At 43.1% G+C, this 25,542-nt stretch overlaps 2 protein-coding genes across 5 annotated transcripts in view; one reads left to right on the top strand and one right to left on the bottom strand.

The window, feature by feature from the left end:
* LOC124612611 (acylphosphatase-2-like) overlaps window positions 1–3,474 on the bottom strand; it is a 71,001-nt gene extending 67,527 nt beyond the window's left edge. Inside the window, exon 1 of one of the 2 annotated variants that reach the window (XM_047140905.1) lies at window positions 3,283–3,474. In XM_047140905.1, coding sequence (XP_046996861.1) covers window positions 3,283–3,457 — 175 coding nt within the window. In that variant the 5' untranslated portion in view covers window positions 3,458–3,474. The remainder of the gene's footprint in view (window positions 1–3,282) is intronic. The other variant, XM_047140904.1, reaches the window with a different exon arrangement.
* A 266-nt stretch (window positions 3,475–3,740) lies between these two features.
* Window positions 3,741–25,542, top strand: part of LOC124612733 (cell growth regulator with RING finger domain protein 1-like) — a 365,374-nt gene continuing 343,572 nt past the window's right edge. For 2 of the 3 annotated variants that reach the window (XM_047141105.1, XM_047141106.1), the window contains exon 1: window positions 3,741–4,025. In XM_047141105.1, coding sequence (XP_046997061.1) covers window positions 3,916–4,025 — 110 coding nt within the window. In that variant the 5' untranslated portion in view covers window positions 3,741–3,915. The remainder of the gene's footprint in view (window positions 4,026–25,542) is intronic. The other variant, XM_047141108.1, reaches the window with a different exon arrangement.

Below are 25,542 nucleotides of genomic sequence, written 5' to 3'. Positions count from 1 at the left end.
ATGCTTTATTCTTGAGATTAAGAGAAAACAAATTCCAGTGGAAGTTATGTATTCCACAAACAGTGGAAAATGATTAAATATGGTTTATCTGTAAAGGATATGGACATTTAGGAATATGTAAGTGTATCCAACATACGAATTAATTTTATTATTTTAAAAATCTACTGACTATTAGTTTTTGAAATGTAGGTTGTGGTGACACACTAATCTGTGATGTAGCCCCTAGGAATAAATTAGGTTGGAAGGTGACTAAAATAAGTGATTCACTTAAGATTTAGTAATGCCAACAAAGGTTAATATGAAATCTTATCCCGAGGTCGAAGTTGGGTTGGGAGCTGGCAAAGCACTATTGAATGCTTCAGACTATAAGCGTCCTATACTCATGAAAAAAACAAACGCATTATTGAATGGGCCAACACATTACCATTCTTAAAAACTGAGCGGGTCGACAGAAGCGTCCGATCCAACGCGTCGGCTTTGACCCGTGACGTAAGGGTGTTGTCGTGTGTGACGTCATGACGGCGCGGAGTTTAGTTTGAGTGTGGCTGTCTCCAGTTCTGTTTTATCTTATTTTATTTACTTTTCTGATCTGTTCGTTCTATCTCGTGAGATTTTTGTTTTTTAATTTAAAAACACTTATTACTTATTTTCATTATCTGTTTCCTCGAATTTCTGTTTTAGTTTATTATATTTATCTTTCTGATCTGTTCCTTCTATCCCGTGAGATTTTTTTTTAAAAAAAAGACAAAAAACACTAATCAGCTACTGAAGCATCTTTATCTTCTATGGGTTGCAGGGGTTACGACCCCTGGGGAGGTGGGTGGGTATTCATGCATGGCTGTCTTCACTTACACGTTGTAGCTACGCAAGGCGTCTAAATTTGTTTATATTTAGTTTGCCCCCCACCCACAACACCCCATTTCCCGCGCTTGTCCCGTTAGTGTCATTAGGCTTCTAGTGGAAAGTGTGTGTGTTTGTTTTTGTTTCCGCCATATTTGTGACGTCAAGGGTCGAAGCAGACGGGTGGGATCGGACGCTTCCGTATTTCCAACTGAGCTTAATAGTGGAAACAATATAATTAAACTTAAGGAAATGGCTTGTCAGCAAGTAAAAATATTGCTTAGTTTCTGATGAGTATGAACAAAGACACCTGAATGCACATGCCAACCTAATACTGTACTTATAATAGGTCATGAAAATACTGGGAATCAAAGTAATTCTCCAGACATTACTCCGTTCCCAAAAATATTCATTCCCAGCAAGAGAATGGTACTGAAATGATATTTAGTACAGATCACTTTCACTGATCAACTTATAGGAAATAGTAGCAATCCGTCATATTTGAGTGAATTAAAAATTCAATTCAATAGTGGTACTTACACAGAATGTGTCATTCATCAAATCAATAAATACAAAATGAAATATTCAAATTATCAAAACACATTGACCTTCATTTATAGAAAACATGTCTTTGTTTGTGCAATCTTCTTACAGATTCCGGCGTCACACGTCATTTTGAAGCTAAGGGATTTAGTGAGCTTGGATTGCCTTAGGACAACATACTTTGGACTATTCCAGTCACACATACTGGCAATCAAAGTAATTCTGATTGTATGGGGATAGCGATCTCACATCCAAGACTACTTTAAAGATACAAAAAAAGTTCTATGCATAATGTGTGAAATAGGACACATGGAGGACTGTCGTCCTCTTTTCTTTCCAGACTCAGAATACTAACAATTATAAATTTATACTCTGTGTCCGTGTTAAAAATAATATTTCAGAATTTGCTGCTAGGGAAGAAACTCACGAACACAACACCAAAGCTAAGGCTAATTTAGATATACCAAGGCACTGGTTAGCAAGAACTGGAAATTCTCGCAAAGTGAACCTACTCAAATTTTCCAACAAATCACCGGGCTAAAATTTTCTAAAAATTTTTAACATTAAATGGTACAGCTAGCTATTAGATCACCCATTTTATGATATTAAAAATTTTCTGAGATGCCTGAGGAGGATATTAGCATTTAATAAATTTTCCCCTAATCTGCTGTATCATTATGTGGCATGTTTATGTTTTGTATAATTATGCTTCTAGCCCTATGTTATGTATAATTGCATCTTCTATAATATAGGTTATCCAATTATTACTGTGCAGATTTTTACCATACTACATCATAGCATAACTTCATGGACACTAGCTCTAAGAAATCATCCTGTACTGTATTTTATTACTGTAGTGTTTAATATGTGTACTGCAATTATTATATATACATATCTGTTACTACAACTTAATACAACAATGACAAAGTCTACTGTAAAATGATCAATGGTAATAAAAATTTTCGATTCTTGTCCAATCACCATTAACTTACCAAAAGCTTCAATATTAATTTCTCAACGTTTAGCAATAACTTTGCAGACTAATCATGCATGTGGTTAATAAATACCGTCGCGACTGGTGGATACTGCGTATTTTGAGAATCTATAGAAATTAAACCGAAACATTCTTTGCAACATGACGACGGATTTTTAAATGAAGTTATCTTGCAAAATCTCTGAATGATTTCCTGCAAAAAGACCTCTAACCAAAATTGGAAATATGGTGCAGATATTGCATACATCTGTATGAAGCAGTTGGCACTTTATTAAAATACAGGTTGCGAAACTCGTTTCAGTAAAAATGGTAGCCTTATACAAAGTGGAATCAACCCGTGCACTATCCCCAAATTCTTTTAAATATTATATGGGTACATAATTATTGAACTGAAAATATCACACGCTTAATTTCAGCAAAGTTTTCTCTGTGTGTGATAAATAATTTCAGCACAGATGATGCTGAAAAACTAGTATAACTTGAGTAGCTATACTTTTATTTACGATTCTGTGCAACTCTAGTCTTAGTTGCAAAGATTCAATGTGGTACTGTATGGAATAAGTATAAAATCAGTTGCGCCATTTCCATTAGGCTTTGAAAATAATGGGAAGAAAAGAAACTGCAATTAAAAATAACCTATACTATCCACACTTTGGGTACCTTTGCTCTGTCATATTATGATGTAGATGATTAAGCCAGAACTGCCTACTCCCTCTAAACAAGGCAAGAACTTTCTAAAACGCAATAGCATAAGGTGATTCAGTGGATGTATCAGTTAAGGAATATTATGGTCTCAGAACGCATACCACTCAACCAACTATCTACATTTAGTTAAAGTATCAAAATTAGTAGTGTAAAGTCCACCAATGGTCTATGAGAATTTATCTAGCGATTATTTCACACACCTTGAACTCTCCCAAAAACTTCGAAATCCACGGAAACCATATCCTTTAGTTGTGCACTCATTTTTGTATGCGATACTTGATTTCCACACACTACCTTACGTACCAACACCAACGTATACCTCCCGAAACTCACTATCAAACATCCGGCGAAAACTGTTGCTACGAGCCGTCTCATTTGTTTTCCAAAGATATTATTAAAAAAAACTAATATTGCCAAAGATACAACTAGAACGATGAACTTTAATTTCGGCATTACGTTTTTTTTTTCTTAATCTAATCCATGATTTCACTGCAATGTACTTACTCCCTGTTACGTGAAAAATACGTGAAAGTCGATGTTATTCATCACATTTTGTAAATAAAGGTTTAAAAATTTATTTTTGTCAGTAGTCCCTACCCTTGATAATTGAGTTTAGGCCACTAGATAACAGATAGCGCTGTAGAGCGCTCCACGCTATCGTGACAGGTATGGCAAGATCGGAACAAAATATACATCTAGCAGAACGCTTTCACATTCGGTAGTCGGCGACGCGATGGCAACAAAAATCGTAGTTGTGAGTAACACTCGGTGCTGATCACTTCTTCCAAATCACAGTTTTGAGTTTAGTCACATTGATATCTGAAATTAAAGTTATGTTAGTTACAATGAGTGCGTTCCTTGTGTCAATGGTTGAACTGTCAAACATATTTTCAGTTTTAGCACTTTTGATATGTTTTTGTGCTACGATTTTATTTATAATGAGGTGAGTAAGACATTTTATACTTATCTTACTGAATTTTGCTATTTGTCCTTAGCTCAAGTTTATAAGATTTTCTAAAGTTAACTTTCATAATTTTTTACGTTTACCGAGCGCATTCTTCTAATATATCAAATTATTTTGTTTTTTATTATTCTTACAAATGTTATTTCTCATGTGTGGGGTGCCTAGCCTGCTCTTGTTACGGCGTGACATTCTTAGTTGATGTAAACAAATAGTAGCTGAGCGGTAATAGTGAGACTGCCGGTGGCTGTAACAGTTATGGACTTTCATGCGATAACTTTTTATGAAATCTAATCCCTTTAAAGTTACGTTTAGTTAATATCTGGAACTTTAACATCAAATAACTAGTTCGCTATGCGATGTCAAAAACGGCGCCCCCATGGGATACTGGATTATGATTGCATCTTTTCAAACTGATGAGAAAGTAGTACGTTTTCCAATGTCTGTAAGGTACTGTTTCCACAGAGGGACATTGCAATACTATAAATAGTTGCTTAATAACTTGTACCTCCTGTAAAGCTAATGTTCACGTAGATGTAGTAAAACGTCAGCATGTGTGTGTAATACTGCATGGACTTTGAAATAGCGTCTAAAAAGGCAGACTGAGCAAATATTTTCGCAGTAAGTACTGTATACGTTTTAGAGAAGTTTTTGTTTCTAACTGAATCACTACAGGAGTCATTCTCCGTTCTGCTAGTGTGCTAAACCCTTAGTCTCACAATAACGCACTGTAATCTGGGATCCTCATATGATACTTACTTTTGTAAGCTCAATAAGTTGTTTAAATGTACGACCCCTATTCATGTTTACATGTAAGTTGGTTTCGTGTTTGTGTTTACTCACGCGCCTTTGGGTAATAGTCTATGTCGAAGCTAGTAGCAAAATAAAGAGCTTAATCTTTGCAAATGTTGATGTTCTTTACCTATATGCACACTCCGCAAACAACTGTGAAGTTCATGGCAGCTATTGGGGCTTTTCCCCGTTCAATGCACATATGAGCAAACCCCCTCTGCGCGTGACGTAATTAGTCTTGTTCTCACGATCCCTATGGGAGCGATATGGAACGAGTTGTTGTAAATTCCTAGTAATCATTTAAAGCAGGTTCCTGGAACTTTGAAAGTAGGCTTCCTCGAGATAGACGTAAACGAAGATAGTCTGCCAGTTCAGTTCTTTCAAGATCTCTGGGACACACTCCCGCAGGTCAAACAAACCTGTGACCATTCGTGTTTTCCTCCATATAATTTCATTACCTTCCGTGAGTCCTATGTAGTACGGTTTCCACACACTTCAGTAATATTCTAGGATTGGTAGCACAAGTGATGTTAGCAATTTCTATTGTAGACTGTTTTCCCCTGTCATTCCACCAATGTACCGAAGTCAGCCACCTGCTTTACGTACGACTGACCTGAGTTGCATTTCATGTCTCTACAAAGTTGACAATCTTTGCATCATTTTGAAATTTTATCAAGATATAACTAAATATTTGTGGATTTTCTTTCACATTGTACTTTATTATAGATACCTGCATCATCTGTAAAAGTCTAAGGTCGCTATTAATATCGTTAAGTCCATCAATGCAACATAATAGCAAGAGACCCAACACACTTCCCTGGGGTCCTTGGCTTTACGTCTGCATATGTTAATGTCTCTCCATCCAAGATAACGTGCTACGTCCACTCTACCAAGAAAACCTCAATCTACCAACAAATTTCGCTTGATAGTCCATACGGTCGTACTTTTGATAGTAAGCCTGGTGTGATACTGAGTTACAGATTTTTTTGGAAATGGAGAAATACTGCATCAACCTAACAGCCTTGCTCCATGGATTTCAGTATATCTTGTGAGAAGAGAGCAAGTCAGTTTTCACTTGATCGCGGTTTTCGGAATCCGCATTGGTTGGCATGGAGGTCATTCTGTTAGACATCCCACTATTTTTGACTTGAGTATGTTCTAAGTTTTACAACAGTTTCTTAGAACATACTCCAAGGTCAGACATAAGGGGATATCTTATACAAAATGACCTCCTCCGTGCCAACCAGCACTGATTCGAAAACTTCAGTAATGTGAAACCTGACGTCGCTCTTTTCTCACATGACATACTGAAACGCATGGATCAAAGCTGTTAGGATAATGGACGGTAGTTCTGCGGATGACATCTACTGTCCTCCTTGTAGAAGGGCGTGACCTGTGCCTTCTTCCGGCTACTCGGAACTTTCTTGTTCAAGGGATCTAAGATTATAGTTAACAGAGGGGCCAACTTAGTTGCAAATTGGTTTTAGATTTGATAGGGACTCCATCGGGCCATAGGACTTCGTACAGTTTTAACGATTTCACCTATTTCTCAGCCTCAATGTCACTAATATTCAGTTCACTCACATTTTCAGTGGTACGAGAATTAAATCGCGGCAGTACTCCTGCGTATTTGTTCATAAAGGAACATTTGAAAACAGGGTTAAGCACTTCTGCTTTTGTTTTGCTATCAACAATTTCGGTTAATTTTCTTTATGGAAGGTGGTTTTCAGGGTATAGGGTAATGTTTTGCCGCTTTCTGTCCCTCTGTTACGCCCACGTTTACATTGCCTCCATATAAGCCAGTTAAGTTATGACAAAATGGGGTTTTAACTATGGTGGTGGTGGTGGTGGTATCAGTATCAGTATCGATTGCCCTTCCGATACTGTTAGAAGTAATAGATGGTGCGTGACGGGGAGAGATTGCTTTCCTGTATGCATTTAATCTTATCTTTATAATGATGCAAAGCGAAGAGATCTGTCGTGACGCGAATTAGACAAGGCTGTGTTTCACGCCCGAGCAGGCTTCATATTGCAGCGTTAATATTGTCGCGAAATTGTGGCTAAGGGAAACATTCTGTGTAAATATGTACAAACAATTTTACAGATCGAATCGCCGAAGGTACTAGCTTGCACTGAAACGCAAAGTGAGAAAACAGTTTGATGGAAATGGTCCTGGTTTAACTACAAAGATGAAAACAGAGTATCGTGCGGAGCGTCATTGGAAACTTCAACGCACACTATTGAAACTTCCAACAGTGGATTGGACTTTCTGGAATGGATCCTTTTTTATTTATTTTTTTTGTTTAAAAGATGTATCATCATCTTGGTCAAAAGAACCGAACATTATTCGCATTAAAACAAGTTGGCAAGTCATGGCGTGCAAAGCGTACCCAGCGTCTGAGCTAGAGGCAGTTAATACTCATTACGTAGAATGCAGAGGTATAAAGCAAACAAAGTAAAACTCTTTCAGTATTGATGGAAAAACTGTTCCTATTGATCACTATATATACTATGGTTACCATATTATATTTTATCTGTTAACTAACATGTAGTTAACTAAAAGACTATAGTTTGAGATTTGCACGTATTATACGCATTTTACTGTTAGGCAGGTAACGTTGAGATGCATGCGAGTACCTCCGTTGTCACTTTTTTCCTATATGTCGCGAGTTGAAGGTAACGTTGTTTCAGAACGCAGCCATTTGGCATTTTCAGTTGCAAGAAACGGTTGACCCTTAAAGTATCAACTGTATGTTCTCGCGTTCTTCAGACTAATACTAAATCGATGTTTGCCTATTTCACCGGACAGGATGCGAGGTCGGTATAAGAATTCTTTTTAAGGCTGTCTACAGGAGGCAACTCACATCGTTCTTTCATGCTTGCGTGCATGCATGCTTGTCGGAAGGTACATTGCATCGTAATTCGGAAAAACACAGGCACTGAAATTTCGTACATTAATTCTGGGTCAAATTTTTGAACTCATACTATGTATGTTGTACCCAAAACGAGGTTTTCAGGAAACACCTAGATTCAGCAGTACTTTCTACCAAGAACTGATAGACTGAGGGTACTAACTGATAGCACACTGGATAATGAAGCCAGCAGAGCAGTGTTGACTATTAACCACACGTATGTCGTTCCCCTCCCAGTCTTGCGATGGCAATATGGGAACGCCATTCGTATGCACCGGTCCTCGAACACAGGACTTCGCCTCACTGACGCAAGGATTCTGTGGAAGTTGCTATATTTCGAATTACCCGTTACAGGGCACTATTTATACTAACTGCGTTATCAAGTAGATACGCCTCACATTTTAATGTCACTTCAACAATTTTCTCATCTTTCTGCATTGATTTTCTTGTAGTCTTTGTATCACATAGGTATGTCTCGACTGATATTACTCCTTTTTTGTTCAGTCATAAGCGCAGCGCAAATGGAAAAAAAGGTGCCGTTCGAAGTAATGTGCTATAGCGAATCAAGATCTGAGGGGGGAGGAGGGGATTGAAGGACGTGACGAAAGTGCATCTTACAGGTTTGCCCTCTTCACATGGTCCACCTCGAATCTGCGCGTGAACAAGGACTGCCCACCTGCACTCTGTATGTCCTACAATCCCTCTACGGTCCTTCCGTGTTACTAACTCCATGTGGTATCTTTGGTGTATATTCAGGACCGGTTTGAGTCCCAAGCGATATAAGCCGCCGCCTGGGGGTGCCAAGCTGAGAGGAGCGCTAGAACTGTAAGATTTCTATGCAGAACGTTTCTCAAATTAGTAGCGGTCGCTTGGGACAACAAGCCGAGTGGCGCCCAAGAGCGAGATTTGTATACAGTGCGTATTACAACTAAAGGGTGTCCCATAAAGAATGCATTTTTTAAATTGAGCGCTTCTTCCTGTTTGTCTGGTTGCCGAGCCTGAAATTTAAGCGACTCTCGTCTGTTGATAGTGAGATTACCGAGTTTCATTGTCAGCTACCATTGGGCTTATTATCAGCGATATACGATGGATCAACGCATCCACACATTTTGGAGGTGCGTTTAAAGTACGGTGAATGCTGTGTAGAGACCGTTCGAGGACTTTGGGCGCTTTTCGCCTACCAAAAATTACAGTGTCAACAGTGCAGACACTAGTAAGGAAATGTGGAGATATAGGATCGACAGTGAACATCAAATCACCTGGCCGTCCTCGTTCTTGTCGATCGGTAGAGAATGTTGCTGTCGTCAGTGGCCGCGCGGCTAGAGGGGCCATCTCGCAGATTGCGTGGCACATCCTCCCTCGGATGTGTGTGTGTGTGTGTGTGTGTGTGTGTGTGTGTGTGTGTGTGTGTGTTTTTCTTAACATAAGATACTTTAAGTTAAAGAAGTGCGTAAATCAAGGAACCGATGACTTCAGCAGTTTGGTCCGTTAAGAATTCACACTTTTAAACATTTTTTGTCGTCAGTGAGAGCGTTGCCAAGAGTAATGAACTCGACCCACCACCGCTCTCAATTGTTAGGCATTCCTAGAAGCGGTTTGTATTGAATTATAAGAAAATATCAGCATGTGCATCTTTTTACGATCCAACTAACACAAGGGTTGAAGCCGGTGGACCATTTGAAGCGTCGAACATTTGCCGATTGCGTATTCACAGAACGAGAATTAGACAGTGATGATGGAAAAAAAAGAAAGAAAAATATCTTCAGTGACGAGCCATACTTCCAGCTTAATGGTTATGTGAATAAAGAAAACAGTCGGATTTGACGCACAGAAAACCTGTCACACGGCCATTGAAACAAGGCTGCTGAAAGAGATTCCCTGTTTGTATCATCTCTCGCAAGGCGATCAGAACTGGCCACCGAGGTCATGTGATTTGACACCGTGGGACCTTTTTGTGAACGTATGTCAGATCTTGTTTATGTGAACAGTCCACGAACCATCCATCGACTCAAGGCAGAAACTAGACGTGTCAAGCTAAAATTCGAGCGGAACGTTGCTCTAAAATTGTCGAAAATTTTGTACAGAGTCGATGTGTGCAGACGAAACCGTGGAGAACATTTGCCTCGTATTGTGTTCCATGTTTAATCGCAGTTTGTTTCATATTAAAATAATACTAGCAATTTTCAGATAAATCATGTTTTATTATTAAATTAAAAACTGCGTTTTGTGTGGGGCACCCTACAGTAGCGAAAACTGGCATGGGTGAAAGTGTAAGAGCGGAAAATTGTTAGAGGATGGGAGGGGGGGGGGGGGGGGGTGGCGTCGTCAAATAAGTCGCCTCTGTGGGAAAAGAAACATTCTCGAACCGGCCTGTTTATATTGGCATCGATAGTTTCGTGCGTTCCGTTTTAGTTTTCCACAAAAAGTTAAAATTTTATTTCTGTTTCTCTTCTATTGTAATAGCTTATCACAAATAACCTGTCACAATATGGGAAAGAATTTACATCTATGTATTGAGTGTAAAGTACGTTACATCATACGAAACCGTGGGCTCCTAATTGCGTAATTTTGTGTGTAATACCGGGAGTTAGTTTCTAGCACCGTATGTCTTCCTGTAATAGCACAGGGTGTTCCAAAAAGACTATATCATTCTATGTGAATGAAGATATAAAATTATAGCAAATTTTAAATTACTCCAAGGACTAAACAAGTTTTTATTTTCGAAACAACAATCCGAAGTTTCTAGGGTATACCTTACGTGGATGGACATATAACCTCGGGGTACTTTTACGTTTCTGGAGAACAAAAATTTTCTCTACAAAAATTAACAAGGATTCCGCAAACACAGATCTTGAGAAAGTCAGATCGCTCTGTTCCTCCACGAGATCCATAGCGCTCAGGTTGACGCAGACTTCCTTGGCTTCAGGAAGCTACTCGACACCGTCCCGCACTCTCGTTTAGTGAAAAAAATAAGAACTTACCAAGTATCGGACCGCATTTGCGACTGGATTCAAGACTTTCTTGCACGTAGAACTAACAGGTCGTTCTTAACGGAACAAAATCGAAAGATGAAAAGGTAACTTCCACAGAACCCCAAGGAAGTGTGGTAGGACCATTACTTTTTACAGTGTATACCGGGTGTATCAAAAAGGATGGCGCAAACTTACACGGGTCCGCAAACGAGCCGCTTGCGAAATCATCACGACTGTACGGTTCCAAGCCGCCACTGACGTCATTGTAAACATCGTCGTAGTTACTACACATAATTTGAAATTTAGACTTTACTATTGGGTTGTACATCGCAATCAGTTTACATTTCAGGTATGCGGTACCTGTTAAAGGTGGTGTTCGGAGTGTTTTCCTTGCATCTCGATGCAATACTGTGCTCGTCTCTGCAATGAATTTCGAATCCTTTCCAAAACTCCTGGATCGTTCCGGAATTTTTGACAAACATGTACAACTATCTGCTCCAGTTCTTCAACGGTGTTAACGGGCGTGCTGTACACTTTGCTTTTGAGGTGACCCCAGACACAAAAATCCAAAGGATTTATTTAGATCAGGTGATCTTGGAGGCCAAGGTACAGGTACGCCTCGACCCATCCATCTTCGGCCGTATCTGCTCGTTAGATGCCGTCTCACACCAGCATCAAAATGTGCCTTAGCTCCATCATGCATGTACCACATACTCTGGCGTTGCTGAAGGGGAACAAAATGGTTCAAATGGCTCTGAGCACTATGGGACTCAACTTCTGAGGTCATTAGTCCCCTAGAACTTAGAACTAGTTAAACCTAACTAACCTAAGGACATCACACACATCCATGCCCGAGGCAGGATTCGAACCTGCGACAGTAGCAGTCGCGCGGTTCCGGACTGAGCGCCTAGAACCGCTAGACCACCGAGGCCGGCTGTTGTATCAGTGCTTTACGTTCTGCGTGTGTGGTGCGATTCCAACTCCATTTTTCGGCAATGTTCCGTTGTGTAAACAGCGGACATAGGACGGTCTCAAATGCGCAAGGGGGAAACCGGACGATGTTACAAAAAAATGAAGTCGTGGCGGCGAAGAACCATACAGTTGCGATTATCTCGCAAGCGGCTCGTTTGCGGACCCGTGTTTACTGGGACATTTGCGCTTCTACTTTCAGCCGTGTAAGTTTGCGCCATCCTTTTTGATACATCCTGTATTAAAGATGTAGAAGAATGCGTCGGATACTTTTTAAGACTATTTGCAGATGATACGGTTCTCTGTGCGAAAGCAACAAGCCAGAAGACGGTATCGATTTGCAGGACGACCTGCAGAGGATTGATGAATGTTGTGGGATCTGGAAGATGACCATGAACGTAAATGAATCCGCACAAATAGGGAAAGAAAGCCACTACTATACAACTACACTACTGATGAAAAACTGCTAGAAACAGTGCCTACCGTAAAATATCCAGAAGTAAGTGTCCAGAGCGACCTGAAGTGGAGTGGCCACATTAAAACACGAAAGGAAAATGACAGACTGAGTTTCAGTGGAAGAATCTTAAGGAAATATAACTCAACTACAAAGGAAGCGGCTTGCAAGGCGCTTCTTGGACCGATTCATCAATATGGCTTAGTCGCGAGGTAGGATTGATAGAAGAGATCGAAAAGATCCCACGAAGAGCGGCAAGTTGCGTCACGGGGTAGTTTAGTCTCGGTGCGTGAGTATTACTGAGATCCTTAAACTCATTCGGGAGACGTTATAACAGAGGCTTTGTGCATCACGGATAGGTTTGCGATTGAAGTTTCGTGAGAGCACTTTTTGGAAAGTCTGACAACGTATTGCTTCCTCCTACACACTCTTAAATCCGACGAAATGATAATCTAGAAGTCACAGCCTAACAAAAAAGGCTTACCGACAATGAATCTTCCGACGCGCAATTCGCGAGTGAAACAAGGCAGGAGGGGGGGGGGGGGGGGGAAATCAGTTGGTGGTACCAGAAGTACCCTCCGCCACACACCATTAGGTGGCCTGCGAAGTATGTTGCAGATGTAGAATCAAAGTTTTCATTTGTTTTTCCTGAATATTCCATGTGCGCTCATCCAGACCCACGACAAACATAGAGACGATAGAGAAACAAGCCCCATACTTCTTGCAGCATGTCTGGAGTTATTGCGTTCATTGCTGTCGCAATGCAGCGTTGCATTTCACCCAAAGTTATCGGAAAGGGAGGCATACAGTCGGAGTTTCTTACAAACTCCCAGAAAAAAATCGCATACCGCGGCATGAGGCAACATTGGAGGTCAATAGTGCAGCGAGAGATACGTACGCCCCTTACATCTGATCGCTCATTGAGGTAGAAATGCTCTGGCATGCAGGTGCCGGTGCGATGGTGCTCCGCCCTGTTGAAAAATGAAATTTTCACCATGTACTCGGAATTACGGAAAACGCCAGATGAACGAGTGAGCGAGCTAGTTACACTGGGCAGTCAGCTACCGGCTATCACATGAACTGACAAAACTGGAGCCAAAATAAACTTAAACTTTCGACCTTCCCCTGCTTCTCATGGGTCGCAGTAAGTATCGAGGTCCGGACGACTTGTCTAGCGTAGCGGTAATAAACTGAATACGCAAACCTTTCTCGTGAATCAGTCTCTCTGTATCAACATCCCTATAGTAATTCTTGAGATTCGCTTTCACGTACAAACGGACAGGAAAACGCGCCGGGAGACTTCAAATTAGCAACACACGGCCCAGTCACATTAATATGTCCACCGCCTATATTGTACGTGCAGTAACCACTCACAGACGGCAGCACTTGTAGTTGGGTGTACACGAAGTATATGTCGAGTGGGGAGGGGAGGTGGAGGGGGAGGAGACGTGAAAAACACTAACGACGACTAAAAGGGCATGCTCGTTGGCCTTCGGGCCAAAGGTGGAAGCATTTCCGAAACTACTAAGTCTGTAGACAGTTCGCGTGCCGCCATGGTTACAGTATACTGTGCATCGCAAAATGGCGCTATCCAAAACCGGCGCAGAGGCAACGGTCCTGCACCGTGGGCCGTAGGTGACTGGGATGAGCGACGGCTGCGGAGATGTGCACGGGCGAATATACACTACTGGCCATTAAAATTGCTACAGCACGCAGATGACGTGCTACAGACGCGAAATTTAACCGACAGAAAGAAGATGCTGTGATATGCAAATGACTAGCTCTTCAGAGCATTCACACAAGGTTGGCGCCGGTGGCGACACCTACAACGTGCTGACATGAGGAAAGTTTCCAACCGATTTCTCATACACAAACAGCAGTTTACCGGCGTTGCCTGGTGAAACGTTGTTGTGATGCCTCGTGTAAGGAGGAGAAATGCGTACCATCACGTTTCCGACTTTGATTAAGGTCGGATTGTAGCCTATCGCGATTGCGGTTTATCGTATTGCGACATTGCTGCTCGCGTTTGTCGAGATCCAATGACTGTTAGCAGAATATGGAATCGGTGGGTTCAGGAGGGTAATACGGAACGCTGTGCTGGATCCCAACGGCCTCGTATCACTAGCAGTCGAGATGACAGGCATCTTATCCGCATGGCTGTAACGGATCGTGCAGCCACGTCTCGATCCCTGAGTCAACAGATGGGGACGTTTGCAAGAAAACAACCACCTGCACGAACAGTTCGACGTTTGCAGCAGCATGGACTATCAGCTCGAAGACCCTGGCTGCGGTTACCCTTGACGCTGAATCACCGACAGGAGCGCCTGCGATGGTGTACTTAACGACGAACCTGTGTGCAAGAATGGCAAAACGTCATTTTTTCGGATGAATCCAGGTTCTGTTTACAGCATCATGATGGTCGCATCCGTGTTTGGCGAAATTGCGGTGAACACACATTGGAAGCGTGTATTCGTCATGGCCATACTGGCGTATCACCCGGCGTGATGGTATGGGGTGCCATTGGTTACACGTCTCGGTCACCTCTTGTTCGCATTGACGGCACTTTGAACAGTGGACGTTACATTTCAGCCGGCCGGAGTGGCCGTGCGGTTCTAGGCGCTAAAGCCTGGAACCGCGTGACCGCTGCGGTCGCAGGTTCGAATCCTGCCTCGGGCATGGATGTGTGTGATGTCCTTAGGCTAGTTAGGTTTAAGTAGTTCTAGGGGACTCATGACCACAGCAGTTAAGTCCCATAGTGCTCAGAGCCATTTGAACCATTTGTTACATTTCAGATGTGTTTCGACCCGTGGCTCTACCATTCATTCGATCCCTGCGAAACCCTACATTTCAGCAGGATAATGCACTAGCGCATGTTGCAGGTCCTGTACGGGCCTTTCTGGATACAGAAAATGTTCGACTGCTGCCCTGCCCAGCACATTATCGAGATCTCTCGCCAATCGAAAACGTCTCGTCAATGGTGGCCGAGCAACTGGCTCTTCACAATAGGCCAGTCACTACTCTTGATGAACTGTGGTATCGTGTTGAAGCTGCATGGGCAGCTGTACCTGTACACGCCATTCAAGCTCTGTTTGACTCAATGCCCAGGCGTATCAAGGCCGTTACTACGGCCAGAGGTGGTTGTTCTGGCTACTGATTTCTCAGGATGTATGTACCCAAATTGCGTGAAAATGTAATCACATGTCGGTTCTAGTATAATATATTTGTCCAATAAATACCCGCTTATCATCTGCATTTCTTCTTGGTGTAGCAATTTTAATGGCCAGTAGTGTACATGCAACTGTTGAGCAGCTGACCACCCAGATGTATAAAGAGACTATAACCAATGTCTCCCCAACGACTGTTTGTCGAACGTTGCTGTGTGTAGGCCTCCGCAACTGGTGCCTAGTTCATGCAGCCGTTCTGGCTGCTGTTCATCGGGGACGATGGCTAGAGTTCGCACGGCAGTATTGCAACTGGACATCCTCTGTTATGCGAAAGGTGACCTTTTCTGATGAATAAAGTTTCGCGCTCCAGCGGACACATAGCCTTTAGCGCGTATGCCCTGCAACAACAGTCGGAAGGGTCCAAGTTGGAGGAGGCAACGTTACGGTTTGGGGAATGTTATCGTGGGAGTCTCTGGATTACTTCGTCATTCTGGAAGCCACAATAGATAAACACAAATATGCACCTATACTTGGGAGCCATGCCCACCCCAAAATTCAGTTCTTTATTCCTCGGCACGATGGCGTCAAAAAGTAGGACAACGTAGCGTCTTACACAGCTCGCAGTGCACGTGTGTAGTTGAAGGACACCAGGATGAGTGTGCTGTACTGTACTCCCCTGGCCACCTAACTCCCCTGATTTAAACCCTATCTAGAATCTGTGTGACCACCTCGATCGGGCTGTACGCACCGTAGATCCTGGACCGAGAAATGTAGCGCAGCTACCGGTCGGTACCTTCCAGAACTTCATGGACTAGTCCTACACGTCCGTGCTGCAAAGAGTGGTTACGCAGTGGTTAGACACTGGACTCGCATTCGGGAGGACGACGGTTCAATCCCGCGTCCGGCCATCCTGATTTAGGTTTTCCGTGATTTCCCTAAATCGCTCCAGGCAAATGCCGGGATGGTTCCTTTCAAAGGGCTCGGCCGACTTCCTTCCCCGTCCTTCCCTAGTCCGATGAGACCGATGACCTCGCTGTCTGGTCTCCTTCCCCAAACCAACCAACCAAAGAGTGGTTATTCAGGCTTTTGAAAGGTGGTCACATTACTGTGACTGGATCATGTATGTATAGTTGCGTACATTAAAATTCTTCCGAAGTTTCTGTTTGCGTACATGTAGAGGAAACAATCCCGTAAATCTTTTTGATACACGCTGGACAGCGAAATCATCTTTCAGTGTGTAATTATTACGAATTTTAGTGGCCTTTACCACAATATAATCTAGTAAGAACTCGATGATAACCTGTGTCGTTGATTAGCAATCATCCTCTGACGACGCTTACACTATAGTTGATACCTAGATACAGTGTTAACCATCAGAAGGAAAGTAATTTAGACTTACAATGGTTTTACTCAGTCATGTCCGAACCAGCCTTGGATATTGACACATTACGCTTAGTAACGACGTTGTGATAGTTATTTAGGTACCAGGTGGTATAATGCCTCGGGTGGTTGTTAATTAGCCGAAGCTAGTTCCTCCATTATATTGCGATCAAGACTATTAAAATTTACAATAAATAATATAAATCGCTTTTTCTGCTTCCTTATTTTTCTTATCGCGTCGATGACAACCATTTAAATGAAGTGTAGCGCCTCAGCAAAGTGCACTGCTGTTGGGCATGCTGATGACAGATTCTCTTCAGTCACGATGCGTGGGGAGAAGGCATAAACAGGGTAGTGAGGGAAATGGCTCATCGTCAGCTCAACACAACACACACGTACAGGAGACAACTTGGTTAACGCAGAGTCCTCATTTTAACATGGCAGATCCACTTTGGCCAGTTCCCACTCGAAGACGATTAAGTGGTCTGGTGGTATCAAGTACGTTTCTCTTTTATCTTCAACTTAACTAAGGGGGCTATACTTGAGATAAAGCTTTCCCTGCTGCGAAGAAGTTAAGCAACAGGTTCATGCCCATGAAATGGGTGTCTATCAGTAGTGTTGACTTTGCTGCTTTCGGATTTCACTGTTACTGTCTGTCTGAAGTCGGATGCTGCTGTTCCGACCAGAACTTGGGTCTTATCAATTGGAGCTGGTGTCAAGCACCGCCATCTGGCGGAAAGTTTAGTGAAGAGCACTGTCAATCTGTTTAGAGCAGCATTATTGATATCGTACAGGTCGCTGTACCTCCCTCATATGACAATGTGAGGTCTTAAAACCCTGTATACCTGTCGCCGGATTTTAGCAGAGGTAAGAATATAATCAAAGTACAGGAGCGGTTGAAGCTAGGAACGTGTAGCAGCCTCTTCCGCCCAGATGTCGGCGAAAACGCAGAAAACGCATCCTCCCTCGGACTCCAGGTGACATAAGTTTTGGGAGCTGCTGTGATACGCAACCGTTCAGAATTGCTCCGATCAGGGTCCGAGTCGCGCACAACTCCTTCAGTGTGCTGAATCGGCTGACGTCAAGCCGCCTGAAACACACAAAAGCAGTGTCAAATTCTGCCACAGCCCGGGAGCGATGGGGTGGTGCGTTGCCTTGCGAAAGCTACGGGTCGCGTGCGTGGTGTCGTATGCTAACAAACTGACGCACACGAGGAGTCAGCAGGGTGTTGCATTGTTCGGTGGTGAAAGGCGATGTCAGACGTATCTAAGGGTCCCATTTCATTCCTCGTGAGCATTCTGCGACAACCACTTGCTTGAACGATGCTCTTTTGCTAAGAATGAGGTTTATTCACATGAAACCTGGCCAGTGCGTCTACCTCTGCCTTACACGTAAGGTGGCACCACGTAACTGCTGGTATGGTGGCGCCGTCTATTGGTAGACTGACGCGTGCGCACCGTTTGATGTTGCATAGCGCCAGTGTGGTTTCACGCCGAAGAGAGGGTGGTCACACAAGTTATCGTCCACTACCGAACATGCAGGTGAGTAAGCAGGAACGACGAGGAGTGATACGATTTTTGACGGCGGAAGGAGTTGGAAACCGTGGAATGTTATCGATGGATAGAGACTGTGTACGGTAGTACTGTCTTAGTCGTTAGTGTTGTGGAATGGCGCAAACGATTCCTTGAGGGGCGCGAGTCACTGGAAGACGATGCTCGTCCTGGACAGGCTTGTCGTGTCATCACATCGGAAATGGTCGCGGAAGTGAATGCTTTAGTCTTGGACAGCAGCAGAGATCCATCGGTTACTGGGTGTTAGCGTGGGCACCGCCGAAATGTGTGACTGGGTCCAAGCCTGGATCCGACAGCAGCCTACTAGCTTCAAGGATGGAATCGACCGTCTAGTGTCGCAATGGGATAAATGTGCCAACAGTTTTGGCGACTGTTTTTGAGTATGTGTACTGTGTACAAGTACATTTTTGAAGTAATAAAATCATTACCGTTACTTTACACTAATGAGCAGGTTTCATTTGAATGCCCATTATAGAATGCATCGTCTCTTGATTTTTCAGCGTACTCGAACCTAGCCATCGGCATGTGGAAACTTTTAGCAGGATCTGTTGGTCCAGGCGACCATTTTTCCATGCTTAGGCCGGTATTACACTATCAAATTTCTTTGATCAAATTTCTTTCTAGCGTCGTGACGTCACCGCAAAGAACAGCATCATTCGCGAAAATCCTACGGAACTTGCGATGTTGTCTGCTATGTCATTTACTTATATGTAAATGAAAATCAATAGCTCCATAAGACTCACTTGGGGACTCCCGAAGTCTGAAGATACCTGTGCATTGAGAATGACGTACTATGTTTTGTTTGGTTGCAACTTTTCAGTTCAGTCACATAGCTGGTCCTATATTCCGTACGCTCGTATTACGTTCATTAAGCGGCAGTGCGGAACAGTATCGAATGCCTTACGGAAGTCAAGGAAAACACCTGCCTGGACTCCAGTATGTATCGCATTCTGTGTCTCGAGCGCGAACAGAGCGAGCTGTTTTACGCGATCGTTGTTTTCGGAACGCATGTTGGTACCCAGAGAGGAGAATTTTGGTTTCCCACAAATGGCGTAATATACCAGCATAAAACATGTTCCAAAACTCTGAAACAGACCTGCACCAAAGGTATAATCCTATAGTTTTGGGCGTCTGTTAAACGACCCTTCTTGAAAACTGGAATGACTTTTTTCCAATCATCGGAACATTTCTCTCCTTCAGAGACCTATAGTGCACTGCTGTTAGAAGGAAAAGTTCTGCGAACTCCATGTAGAGTCATATTGCTATCCCATCAACTTCAGTGTGCCTGCCTCTGTCGAGACATTTCGAGATAATTAAATTTAACGTGGCGGGCATTATGGATAGAGCACAGGCTTGGAGTAGTATAGGACGAGGAAGGAAGTCGTCAATGTTCTCTTCATCCAGGAATATTTCGGAAACTGTGGAAAATAAAAGGGACGGAAATTAAAACGCCGCTACTGACAGTGTCCATTGCGCTAACCATTGCGTCACACGACTCATTTATACAGAACTGCAAAAGACTTTTAAGTTTCTTGGTGAATAAAGCTTATACTTGCAGATCCAAAGAACGTCAGGAGAAGGTGTCTTCGGGGAATTTAGAAAGTGGGTTGCGGTGTGCTTAATGCGTGCTAAGTTTCTACGCTTGTTTCCGCACAACAGTTCCCAGTGACCTTCAGTATCGATGCAACTGGCGAATTCTCAGAAATCAACAGTGATGGAACCCCCTTTTGAGGATTGGTAAAAGTGCAGCGAGAGTAACCGTGAATGTGCACTTCCTTTAAGGCGTACTCAGTATAGTTTTTCTGAAACTCGACGCCTTTTTCTGAAGAATGCCTCCAGGTGGTGCTCGGAGTTCCGCGTAACAGTTACGTCACCGTGACCTGGGTGTAACGCTACGCGGCTGCCGGCTGTCAGCTTCGCGGTCCGCTGCTCTGCAGTCGAGCAGGTTTTCGAACTCTGCAAGAAACTGGGTCTCACGTGTTCCGCGGGTATTTGTGGGGCACGCGGAACTGTGGAACGTTAAACTAACCTGCCCGCGCGCAGCGCTCTGGAAAGCTTTCGCTGCGCCAAAAGCGAACAGCGCCCTCGCGGGTTCAGAAGTCGGAGCATTAAATGCGGGAATTGAAGATCGCGAAACTTCCTAGCAGGTTAAAACTGTGCCACACCAGGATTCGAACCCAGAACCTTACTTTTCTAGGTCATCCTTTCACCAACTGAGCTACTCAGGCCCTTACTGCCTTACTTCTGCCATTCCCATCTTCCAAACATCACAGAATCCCTCCTGCTTACCTTGCTGGACTAGTTGTCCTCGAAGAACAGGTGGGGATGTGGAAGATATGAGAGGGTACTGGCGGAAGCAAAGCTGTGAGGGCGAACCGTGAGTAGTGCCTGGGTAGCTCATTTGGTAAGACAATTCCCTACGAAAGGCACAGTCCCGGGTTCGAGGATCGGTCCAGCACACAGTTCTGATCTTGCAGCAAGTTTTGAAACCGCTCACATTCCGCTGCAGAGCGAAGAGTAGCAGATTAAAAACCCTCGATATAGTCCTTGAAGACTCTTAAATGGGTATGAAGAAAGACTGGGACGACACTCTTACAGCACTTTTGAACATCCTCTTGGATGATTCCCTAATAATTCATACTGTGGAATAGTCCCATACTCGTGCTGTACTAGTGATTACAGGCTGGCACCCATTTTGTCTCTCTCTCTCTCTCTCTCTCTCTCTCTCTCTCTCTCTCTCTCTCTCTCTCTCTCAAATGCATGGACAATAAAACACCGAAATAAAGGTGTCCTCAACCTAAAGAGTAATTTAATCTACGTGGTGGTCTACTAGGTTCGGTGCTAATGGATGTTTTACACCCTTGACTTCCACCGCCCTTTGAGTTGACTTCCCCAGTCGGCTGTCTGGGCACATGCAGTTAAACGTGTATTTGGACGTAACTTGGTATCTTTCTCATATGAAACTCTTACCAGAGGTCAGCTCTAAGGGATAGGTGCAAAAACCAGAGGAGAGACATCTGCACCTTATGATTACCGCTTTCGGCGTTCGCGATCTTCACTTTTTCCGAAAGTTCAATGCAAAATCTAACTTTTGCTTAAGTTTTTCCGTAAGGAGTATGTAGTACAAGCCGCAATTTAAGTGTGCACTTCAAAATTGTGACCGAGCGAGGTGGCGCACTGGTTAGCACACTGGACTCGCATTCGGGAGGACGACGGTTCAAACCCGCGTCCCGCCATCCTGATTTAGATTTTCCGTGATTTCTCTAAATCGCTTCATGCAAATGCGGGGGGGGGGGGGTTTCTTTTGAAAGTGCACGGCCGACTTCCTTCCTCATCCTTCCCTAACCGGATGGGACCGATGACCTCACTGCTTGGTCCGCTCCCCTGAATTAAGACCTTCAAAATCGTGATGTGTACATGCCGTTCAGGAAAACTTAACACTATATATTCTGTATTGAGCAACAGGAAAAATTGAAGATGACTAACGCCGAAACCGGTAATCACAAGGGGCATGACCGAACGACTAAAAAAACCATAATAATGAAATAATTATTTAAATAAAAATTTTTAGTATACCACTTTCTTAAATCGGACCAAAAAGTATAAAATAATTTCTCCTAGACCTATAGAAATAGTCCTGAAAATTTATTGTGAATTTTTAATACCTATGAAAATACTAGAAAGATTTAAAACTAAAAAACGTGAGGCACACGCGATAGATAATAGTAAGGAGGTGAACTATTCGTACATCAATTATATACTGCATGCACCCCAGTGGTTTTAGTTTTAAATCATAAAAGTATTTTCACAGCTATTAAAAGTGAACCAGCCACGACAACTATAAACTAACGTGAGAGTTAATCACTATTGACCAATCACTGCTCGCAAGGTAGGGTGCAGGCGAAAGAAATAACAGCGCGCATCCTGAGGAAATATCAGAAAGCCGACCGCGAAGAATTTAAGGCAGAAAACACTTCAGCTTGGATGGAGACAGTGGTCGTTAACATTTAGAGGAAACGCCGTTAGCATCTGGATAAGGAGGCCGTTAGCCGAAGTTTGAGTAAGCCAGTAGCGTAATAACAGGATCTGGTATCATCTGATGACCGTGTCAAGATAGTCATTGCATCAGAATTCCCGGCTACCACTCCTTCTGGTGCTCGTGAATACTGTAGCGGGCGCGCTGTTCGCTCCACTTTTCGTTCCTGGAAACTGCCCCGAAGAGAAAAAGGTTAGATGCAATGGAGGGTGAGGGGGGGGGGGGGGGGGGGGTGTCGTCAGAAGAGTTGAAAGTATGTTACAGTTGCCTAATAGCGAAAAAAAAAGATTGTAGTTCGGCTACTGCTGAAAATTCTTTTTTTTATTTGTCTTCGTAAGATTACAGCAATGAGGCTCGCATTTACATCAGACCAGGTATTCTTTATACACTATGTGATCAAAAAGTATCCGGTCCCCCCCCCCCCGCCCCCCACCCAACATACGTTTTTTATATTAGGTGCCTTGTGCTGCCACCTACTGCCAAGTGCTCCATATCAGCGACTTCAGTAGTCATTAGACACTGTGAGAGAGCAGAATGGGGCGCTCCGCGGAACTCACGGACTTCGAACGTGGTAAGGTGGTTGGATGTCATACGTCTGTACGCGACATTTCCACACTCCTAAACATCCCTAGGTCCACTGTTTCCGATGTGATAGCGAAGTGGAAACGTGAAGGGACACGTACAGCACAAAAGCGTACAGGCCGACCTCGTCTGTTGACTGACAGACTGCGAACAATTGAAGAGGGTCGTAATGTGTAATAGGCAGACATCTATCCAGACCATCGCACAGGAATTCCAAACTGCATCAGGATCCACTGCAAGTACTACGACAGTTAGGCGGGAGGTGAGAAAAATTGGATTTCATAGTCGAGCGGCTGCTCATAAGCCACATACGACGCTGGTAAATGCCAAACGACGCCTCGCTTGGTGTAAGGAGCGTAAACATTGTGTGGAGTGACGCATCATGGTACACAATGTGGCGATCCGATGGCAGGGTGTGGGTATGGCTAATGCCCGGTGAACGTCATCTGCCAGCGCTTATCGTGCCAACAGTGAAATTCGGAGGCGGCGGTGTTATGGTGTGGTCGTGTTTTTCATGTAGGGGGCTTGCACCCCTTGTTGTTTTGCGTTGCACTATTACAGCACAGACCTACATTGATATTTTAAGCACCTTCTTGCTTCCCAATGTTGAAGAGCAATTCGGGGATGGCGACTGCACCTTTCAACACGATCGAGCGCCTGTTGATAATGCACTTCCTGTGGCGGAGTGGTTACACGACAATAACATCCCTGTAATGGACTCGCCTGCACAGTCCTGACCTGAATCCTACAGAACACTTCTGGGATGTTTTGGTACGCTGACTTCGTGCCAGGTCTTACAGACCGACATCGATAGCTCTCCTCAGTGCAGCACTCCGTGAAGAATGGGCTGCCATTCCCCAAGAAACCTTCCAGCACCTGACTGAACGTATGGCTGCGAGAGTGGAAGCTGTCATCAACGCTGTGCCAATACCGTATTGAATTTCAGCCTACAAACTTGTAATTCATTTTCAGCCAGGTGTCCGGATGCTTTTGATCACATAGTGTATTTTACATAATGTCCGTCACAGCACAAATGTTTCGAGAAGTCTTTAATCTAATATGGAATCCAAAACTCAGAAATAACAGACATGAATTGTGGAAACAATAATAGCTGCAAGAGAAAAAAATGCAGTTTTTATTCATTCCTCGAAAGTAACCAGTTACCTTAAAGGCAGGCAGACTTAAACTGGGGGCACTGATGTCAATGGCATACGGAGGAGGAAGAGAAGGAAAGAGATAGAACACGAGTAATGGGAGATGGAAATAAAGACAAACGAAAAGATAGTAACTTAAGTGAAAGAAGATGAGAAAATTTGCTTTTAAGGTTTGTAAATAGAACTGGCCACATCTGTTAATTTTTTGGAGAACATTTGAGGTTGAGGAAATGAAGTGCCTTTTCTTAAACGGAACAGACCTTTAAAAATTGTGCCGACACTGCAGGGTAGCTTTTTACGAGGCGGACGGCAGAAACAGTATAGTTTGTGAATGTTTATTATTTCTTGATCTGCGCACCTAGGTTACTAGCGAAGTGTTGTCGGGATGTGATCATACCAGTTTGGCGTATAGAGGAGTACATTGACAAATACATGGATGTTATAGGTGCAACGACGCACACAAGCATTCATTGTATGTTCTTTCCGTCGAGAGTTTTCCCTGTTAATACTGAGGTGGATTACATAGTAACGGTGGAGGTTCGGCGACTCGGAAGTTTATCACAACCCGTGGAAATATACTCGGAAATTCATCCTCAATTACTTGTGAAAGGTTAAAAATTATGTGCCCGATTGGGTCACGTATATGAACACGCTTCACAGGTGGACAGGAGGCTAATAGGGCTCCTCACCTCCTGATGTATCGTATCTACGGAATGCGTTAGACTGGATTACATTAGATTCAGTTTCCGTTACATAGACCCAAAAACGAGATGATTCTCATGGGGTGTGGAACATGACAGAAAGTACAACATAAAAAAAGAACATTCGAATATAATACTCACTTTCCTGATCTGTAAAGATATGTGAATACATCAGAATAAACTGGAACGGCTAATATTTACAGAATTAATACACTGTCAGAATGACACATAGCTATACAACTTTAATAAATTTATCATACATAAAATACCTAATTTTGCCTGCCTAAGTGCTGTCAAAAGTGAAATGTAATACACATTTTTACTTAAACCAGTCCCTGTTAAGGTATTAATCTCAGATTAGATGGAGTTGCCTCCCAAAAAGTCTTTCAGACAGAGTTTAAAATGTGCTTTATCTTAAATAGTTTTCAATGGTTGCTGCCAATTTATTGAAAATGCGCGTTCCTGAATATTGGACCCCTTTTTGGACGAATGTTATTATGTTGATTGTCCTTATTCCTGGTACTGACGTTAGTTGGAAATAGAGATATATTATTTGCAACAAATTTCGTTAAGGAATAGATATGCTGAGAAGCAATGGTTTGAATACCCAATTTGTCGAGCGGGTTTCTACATCATGTTTTTGAATTTAAAAAGCAAATGTCTTCTTACACCCTTTGCACTCAAAAAACTTTGGCTCGTATTGGCGAGTTACCCCAAACTATCTCATACGACATAATAAAATGAAAGTACGCAGAGTCTGCAAGTTTTTTATATTGATATTTTCTACATTTGACATCATTCGCATTGCAAAT

Source organism: Schistocerca americana, chromosome 4 (genome assembly GCF_021461395.2).
Source record: "Schistocerca americana isolate TAMUIC-IGC-003095 chromosome 4, iqSchAmer2.1, whole genome shotgun sequence".
Taxonomy (NCBI): domain Eukaryota; kingdom Metazoa; phylum Arthropoda; class Insecta; order Orthoptera; family Acrididae; genus Schistocerca; species Schistocerca americana.
This window is presented reverse-complemented; position numbering and strand designations above follow the sequence as displayed.